Below are 8614 nucleotides of genomic sequence, written 5' to 3'. Positions count from 1 at the left end.
TTGTAAATTAAGATGCAAAATCAGCTGATTTCTTGCTAACGAAAATACAGTATAAATTCAATTGTCCTGTGTATTTTAGTTTGTGGTAAACCTTCCACAAGTGTGAGGGAACTGAAAGTTTTGTTTGTTTGTTTGTTTGGAATTAAGCACAAAGCTACACAATGGGCTATCAGTGCTCTGCCCACCATGGGTACTGTTTCTAGCTGTGTGAGTCTGCAGACATACTGCTATGCCACTGGGGGAACAAATTGAAAGTTAAAATAAAGTTTATTTAAATTTGTTCATCATACTTATCTCTCTCTTCTGCACTCCATCTACCATATCTTATAAACCCATGTTATGCAGAAGTTAACATGTACTTTCAAATATTCAAAATATTCTTTTAAGTACAAAGAGAATGCACTGTTAGCTAACAAAGAAAACTGCATTATGAACACGGCTAGTTGTTAGAAGCTTATAATTCCAAACCAGATATTTCATCTTACAGAAGCAAAAGGTCCTGAAGAAAATATATTCAACAGCTGATAACAAAAAAATGTATCAAAAACAGAATCATAAATATTAATAGAAGGGACATTTATTATTAAAACTGACAACACATTACAGCTCACACATGATTTAAAGACAAAAAGAGAAAATATATGTAATGATGGGGAACTAAAATGTGTATTGCTTGGAATGGGACAACCTGACAGGTACTTTTATTGAATAATTTAAACCAAACACCAATCTTCAATGCAAATAACAATTTTCTCATAGTTTGCTGGCTAGCATAAAATTACACACACAAAAGTTTGAGAAACAATTGCTCCAATCCCTTGCCAATTGTATACATTTTTTCTGATGCTGACTTATATTTGCACATAATTAAATTCTTGATAGTACTCTAAAATACTCATTCTTCAGAATAGTGAAATTGAAAATTTATACAATTTCAGATACACTAATTTTCTTTAAAAGAAAATTTATCCTTCCTTACAGTCTATACAAAACATTTTCAAAACAAACTGCAAGTACATGAAATTCATATTTCATAATTTTGATGTACACAATTTATAAATGCAACTATAACAGTGAGTCTGAAAAAGTACAAACTAAAACAAAACAATAACATGAAATAAACAGTAACTTGTTTTCAGTTCAACATAAAGCTACAAAATGAGATATCAGTTTTGTGCCTACCACAGGTATTGAAACTGTATTTCTAATAGTGTAACTCAGCTGAGTTACTGTTGTGCCACTGGCAGGCATACAGACAGTAATAATATTTAGGGTAAAAGCCATTTGCTAGATCCACTTTTTTCTCTTCTTGTCACTGTGCTCCATAAAGAAAGACTAAGAGTTTTAAGTTTCTTTTTTGATGACACCAAAACATTAAAAAGAAACAGAGAATATTTGGGATCAAACTTGCTTATTTATCAAATCAGGTTGCACTTAATATACTGGTTTCTTTGTACTGTAGCTTTCGTATTTTCCTGTTTGTTAACAACATACAAAACAGTATTATGTTGATGCTAGCTACTATACTGAACTGTATATAAATCACACTGTTTAATAACTCCTACAGTAAAACGTGATTTACGAAGACACACACTGAATACTTAAAGCATGATCTGATAGGATTTGCATAAAAGTCTGAAAAACATCAAATACTCATTTTCTACTTAATTTTTGTACTTAACACACAATATAGGTTAAAACCTATAATGTTATTACTGTAAGAAACCTATTCAATAACATCAATAATATTCATCTGCTACATTTCATATATGTGGTCTCTGTTCTTAAGTCACATCATGACTATGCATTGTGGCACAGTAACTTAAACCTCATCTCATTTCAGATATATTGTATATGATTTTTATGGATACACAAACTGATAGAAAAGATCTTTACCACAGCAATAGGGTTCTTGCAGTTGTTAAATTATAAATTATATTAAATTCTATAGTTAAGATGTACAGGATTACCATAATTACAATGAAATGGTCAGATTGTAGTATTTTTACTTGTAATAACAATAACAAACTATTAAAATAATATATGACTATTACCTAATGGAAAATGAAATCTTAACTTCAAAAAACAGTTGAAATTGTTTTTATAACAAGTTTTTTTTTTCAAATGTTTAAATTAAAAAATGTGTAGTAGGTGCTACATATCAGCTACAGTATAATTGGAAAACATTTTTTGAAATACACTACACAATTCCTTTTATTCACATTTTTGTGGTACAATTCCTTATATTCACACTTTCAGGGTAAAATTTGTACTATTATAGAAATACAGAATCATTGATACTGAAAGATGATAGTTTATAATGATTGTGCATTTAAAGGTTTATTTCTCAAAATGATTTGTATACTTTGATACATATATAACATAATCATTACACATTCAGTTTTGAATACAAAGATGTCAAATAAGTGTATGTTAGAGCTAAAGTCCTGTTGTATAAAACTTAATACAGTGGAGCGCCGTTAAGCTGCGGTATTTGTTTAACCGCGGCTTAAACCTTTGTGACTGAAAAGCCGAAGTCGTCAACAGCTCCGCCGAGGAGCCTCATCCGGACCATTGCGTAATCATTATAATATTAATATGTAGACTATTCAGATACAATTGACGAATGCCGTTTTAACACAAACGACCAATGCATTGCGATGGTTCGCTTTTCCCCTTTTTTAATAAATAAAATATACAACACAATTTTGATTAAGATTTATTAATAATATAAAGATTACAATAAAAATAAACCTTTTTATTGTAAAATTTCGTCTTCCCGTGTTACATGTGGGCCGCCATTTTAAATCTCGTGGTAGCGATATTGCGCAGTTGCATAAATTATTAAATTTTTAATACCGAATTTATTAACTGGCAGTTAAACAATAAGAAAAAACAAATAAAATACATTTCAGACCACTTTATTTTACATTTTTTAAAAACATAACAAATATAAACCAAAAAGTTAGTTTCATACTGAGTTATTACATTTGAAATTCTTACGAAAATTTTATTCAATTTATTAATTTTAAAAGTTACAAATACAGATAATATAGTTCAAATACAGTTTATTTCTTGGTAAAGTATGACGTTATTGTTGCTTGCTTCTTGCTTAGGCCCGGCATGGCCTAGCGTGTAAGGCGTGCGACTTGTAATCCGAGGGTCGCGGGTTCGCGCCCGCGTCGCGCTAAACATGCTCGCCCTCCCAGCCGTGGGGGTGTATAATGTGACGGTCAATTCCACTATTTGTTGGTAAAATAGTAGTCCAAGAGTTGGCGGTGGGTGGTGATGACTAGCTGCCTTCCTTCTAGTCTTACACTGCTAAATTAGGGACGGCTAGCACAGATAGCCCTCGAGTAGCTTTGTGCGAAATTCCCAAACAAACAAAAAAGCTTCTTGCTCATTGTTGCCCTCTTCTTGGCGTCTCTAATCATGGACTTTAGTTGTAGTGCTCGTCTCCCTCACGCTCGTAGTACTCTAGGGCTACCTTAAGTCCTTTGACGGCTTCATTTGCAGTTCTTGTTGGAGGTACTGGGGCAGGATCTTCTTCTTCTTCGCTCATGGTCTCTTCTGCTAAAATTTAGGAAGCTACTGGTACATCATTATCAGTAGAGAACCACGCTGACAGAATTTCTTGGACGGGAACAGTTGAATGGACAGCTTTCATTAACTTCTGCTCGTCAACAAGTTGCTGTTCTTCAACGAATTCTTGGAAGTTTGGGATGAAGTCTTCTTCTGCTACAGTGTCTGCTGACTTGATCTTGCCGTTGATTTTCACTTGCAGTATGCCGTGTCGCTGCTTCCACCTTCTTAACCAACCACTTGAAACAGTAAACTCTGGATCTGCATTAAGGCCATGAAGTTCCTTGTGTAGTTTCTCTGCATTGTTTCTGACTTCACAAAATACATTGACCGTTGTCTTGTCTGACTCAGGATCCTGTGCTGTCAAACCACCCTCATCAAGAAATGCTCTTAATTTATTCTCATCTTTAATCCACCCACGCAATGTAGACTCAGGTATGTCTAACTCTCTACTAACTTTAGCGCGAGTTTCGCCGTTTCGTATTCTTTTTATGGCATTCAGCTTTTGCTGAACGTCATACGATGCATGTTTACGTTTGGTACTCATGGGGTAGGAATTTGTCAATATGATATGCTCACTATTAATTCAGAAACTGAAGTGATTTTTATTGGGTTTGTGGCCAATATTTATACAATTCCATAAAAATATCAGATTATCGAATTAAAAATAATACTTTAATTATTGATCACTTTTCACGGATTTACCGCGGATTAACTTTAATGTATGGAGAAGTGTGATTCGGTAACAATGGCGGCCTCCATAAAGCTGACAGAGAGCGGATAAGGTAGATTAACGGTCGATTTCTATTGTAATATATTTTATTTATTTCCCAAATTAAAGCAAATCCTTTTTAAATATCCCCTTGAAATTATAAAGCCAGGATTAAATTCGTAAGGCGCGTTTTTACACGTTCTTAAATTAGCGGTGAGCCGCGATAATCCTCGCTCACAAGACTTGCTACAGCTGCTTAAGCGATTTCGCGGTTTAATGGTCCGCGGCTTAATGGCGCTCCACTGTACATACTGCAAATGTGCCTGGAAAGTATATGATAGTTTCTTTCAAATAATTTTAGTACAGATTTGCATGTCAAGAAGAATAAGAAACAAGAGATTAAAACTAGGACTATTAAACACAAGAAACACAGAAATGTAAAGTTCACCTTAGAAGAGAAAGAGTGAAAAGCCAATAAACCTATGTAGTAACAGCTAATAACTGCTTCTTACTTTTACTAATAAACTTATTACACCTGGATGATACAGGGAAAACACTGAGCGTTTTTAATAAAAGTTGTGTAAAAATTGCTTTAAAGTTTGCCACATCCTCTATTAATTATCTCAGGCTCAAAACTTTTTTTTATGTTACAGTACTTTGGATAGGTTTATAATATTTTATATTTAATCACTGTATTATTCATAAGCATAAATTAAATGAATAATTTCCCAAAATTGTCACTAAACTCCCCATAAAGAAAAAAACAAAAAACAATAATTGATACTTAATAAATCTAATGTATTAAAATAATTTGGATTCTACAATTTTTAAATTTATGGAAAAAACTAACAGAACTGAGTTGATAAGGGATTTGACTTTTCAATCACAAATGTTGCAACTGTGAAGAAATTAGTTTTTGAAACCTAAAAGAAAAAGTTGTGTGAAAAAAGAAACTATTTTTAAAACCGTGCATCATGCGAACAAAATTACAATCTGAGAAAATAGTAACTGAAAGTTGTAAAAGTAAAACCAAAAATTGAGATTTGTTTATCTTTAATAACATCTCAGTGAATTAAATAAACACAGTAGGAAAAAAAAACTCATCACACTTCATATTTTTAATAATTTAACAAATCTGTTGTATTTTATCAGTAATATACAAACCTAACAAAAATTGAGAAACAAATAAAAAAGGCAACTTATATCAAGAAATACTTATTTTGTAAGTTATTAATGTCTTATACAGAAAAAAAAATCTTGATATATATATATAAGAACTATGTGCAATGAAACCAGGCAAAGTAGTAATGAATTAGTTTACTTGCATGATTATTGTCTTAACTTGTACATTTTAGATAACAAAGGAATTTTAATTTTAAAATATCTTTCTCATTTATAGAATAAAATAAATCAGTAATTTTGGCACTTAAAATAGATAAAACAATACAAATACAGTGTTAAAAGTGTTTGATGTGTTTTAAAACAAAACTGAAGATGTTAAAAGAAATGTAATCTGTACCATGTGCAACAGATAAATGATGAACCATTAAATATTCATTATATACTTCCACAATAATACATGTAAAAGTTAAATATGTGTTATGTTCAACACAGCCAGATTTATAAATTCTATACATTTATAAACAATAAGTACAGGAATTGATCATATGAGCTCCAAAGCATTTAATTCTATTTTGCTAAAGATCAGAAGAATAAGTTACTAGAATGTATCCAGTGCAGTAACATTTAATCTTTGTGAAAAGATGTCAAATAATCTTATCTTTCACTTTAAAGTTATCAAAAATTTATCATTTTTGTATCAGGAATGATGCCAGTCAATAAGTTATTTTTATAGTTAAAACAAATTCTAATTAAATAAGCTCAAGTCTTTTAGCTTTTCTAAGTAGCTGAACATTTAGCTGTGGCCACTTATTATAAAGTATTATAATATGATATGGCAATAATAATCTCTCAAGAATAAAAGCCATGAACTTTCCTTAAAAATAAACAAAAATATGCAACATAAAATAAGTAAGACATAAAATGTAAAGCTACAAAAGCTGTATGTTTAAAATTTAAGATTCTGCAGAAATTTTTTTGTCTTTCATTTCAGTTTTCAAGAAAAACATAAAAACCTCTGGGAATTAGTGAGTTAGGTTGTCCCTTTCTATGAATTTTACCTTAAGATTTTTTTTAAAATTCTTCCAAACCCCTTTCCCTGGCAATGAAGCTGCTTGTTGAAAGTACAGATGAGTGACATAAAATATCAGTTTTGATTTGCAGGTGGTTCGTTTTCTGCTGTAGACACCTCTGTCTGTGTGTTCATTTCCTTCTCTTTCTGGTCTTCATTTTCCTTGTTCACTTCTTCTTTTTTGTCATCATTTGCTTCTGTTATTTCTTCTTCATCCTTCTGATCAAGATCCTCACTCGGTGACCTGCTTTCATCTTTTCGTGGCCTTCCTCTTCGTCCTCGTCTCGGTGTTTCCTATGCAACACAACTACTTAGTCTAATATATATGTAAAAAATTTCTTTACAAGTGGGTTTTCTCATCATCACTAACTACTTAGTCTATTTGGTAATTGTAATATACTCTTCGAAAAAAGAAACGCAAAAGGCAAAATTAGAGACATATTGTTAACAAGTTTATTCCGGGTAGTTCTGTATGACGTGTGAAACTTTGCACATTCACTGCTGAACATCCAAAGTCTGCAAAGGCGAAGTCCACGCTCACTAGTTGAAGTTTAACGTCACTCAACGTCAATAATGAGTATGCCTCCCAAGAGCATCAATAACTGCTTGGCATCTCCTGCTCATGGAAGCGATGAGATGACGAATCACATCCTGTGGAATGGCTGTCCACTCAGCCTGCAAAGCTGCTGCAAGCTGAGGTAGAGACTGCGGTTGAGGTTGTCGCCGTCGCAGACGTCAGTCCAACTTGTCCCAAAGATGTTCGATGGGGTTTAAATCTGGTGATCTGGAAGGCCAGGGAAGAACCTTGATATTGTGGTGTCTCAAGAAGACAGTGGTGAGTCGGGCTGTGTGAGGACGGGCGTTGTCATGTTAAAAAACGTTGTTGACGTTCACCATGATGGGTTACACATGGGGCCTAAGAATCTCGTCGACGGTTGCGTACGGTCTGATCGGAAATCCTACACAACCCTGGTATGGTTGAGGCAGTAGACGTCGCAGTGGTGGTCCTATCCCGAAGGTGACGTAACCAGATGTAGCGATCTTGCGTGGGCGTGGTCACACGAGGTCTGCCAGATCGTGGACGGTCACAAGTTGATCCATGTTGTTGGTGATGATTCCATAGCCTTGTGATGGTGCTTGGGTGGACATTCACAGCTCTGGCAACATCTGATCGAGATTCGCCTGCTTCCAAGCGACCAATGGCGTTGTTCTTCAGTCAGTCTTGGCGTAACTGTATTGCGTGTCGGTGGCTTAACACTGAGCTATGGAAACCGAGAACCCATCACTTTTATAGGGATTTTGCACATGTTGCACTTGCAGAACATGCAGATCTCAAACAAATTTATTGGACACGAATGCGTTTTGGCAAAAAATCCGATGTTTTCCTCCGTTTTCAAAGTGCACAACTTTTATTGTCATTTTGGTCTGACAATCAGTGCCTTAACACATGTAACATCACATACTCTGAGCTTGTAAAGTTATTACATATATTTCTCTTTAAAATAACAAAAATACCCCTTTTACATTTCTTTTTTTGAAGAGTATATTTTGCTAATGCCTAAACTTGTTTCCACTAATGGTAAAAAGGTTTTTTTAATAACAGAACATTATTAAAAATCCAGAAACTTAATTCATTGTTTGACAAATAAATGAACAACATAAAAGATTACTTAAGACTACTGTATTAACTATACGATTTTGTTTTTGAAACTTTCTTATTTGATTATGTCAAGTTTTATTGTATTAGTCTACAACACACCATATCTGATATTGTTGTCAAACTGCTACAGTGAGATACAAAACCAGCTCAGTTTTCATTCTGTGTTCATGCATGCATGATATTTATATATAAACATGACTCAAAATCCCTCTTTGTTTTCTTGTTTATTTATCCACCACATTTACTATGCAGGTAACATGAAAGTACACAAAATGACAATTTCTTGATATATGCATCTATGGGTCCTAGCCAAACTAGTAATTTTATTGTTAACATGTACATTACACAAATAAGTTCTATACAGACTTGACATTTCTTGGTAAGTTTGGCATTAATTTTAGTATATAGCATTAATGCCTATTTAGTTATAGATCATTAAATATGGATCACACATTTAAAACTTCACACA

General features: G+C 33.3%; 1 protein-coding gene across 1 annotated transcript in view; it reads right to left on the bottom strand.

Moving 5' to 3' along the window:
• Positions 1–559: 559 nt before the first annotated feature.
• The window catches only part of LOC143229652 (uncharacterized), a 39688-nt gene continuing 31633 nt past the window's right edge, over positions 560–8614 (bottom strand). Inside the window, exon 5 of the mRNA XM_076462263.1 lies at positions 560–6779. Coding sequence (XP_076318378.1) covers positions 6561–6779 — 219 coding nt within the window. The 3' untranslated portion in view covers positions 560–6560. The remainder of the gene's footprint in view (positions 6780–8614) is intronic.

This window comes from Tachypleus tridentatus, chromosome 10 (assembly GCF_004210375.1).
Source record: "Tachypleus tridentatus isolate NWPU-2018 chromosome 10, ASM421037v1, whole genome shotgun sequence".
Taxonomy (NCBI): Eukaryota; Metazoa; Arthropoda; class Merostomata; order Xiphosura; family Limulidae; genus Tachypleus; species Tachypleus tridentatus.
Note: the sequence above shows the minus strand (reverse complement) of the source record. Positions and strands in the feature narration are given on the sequence as shown.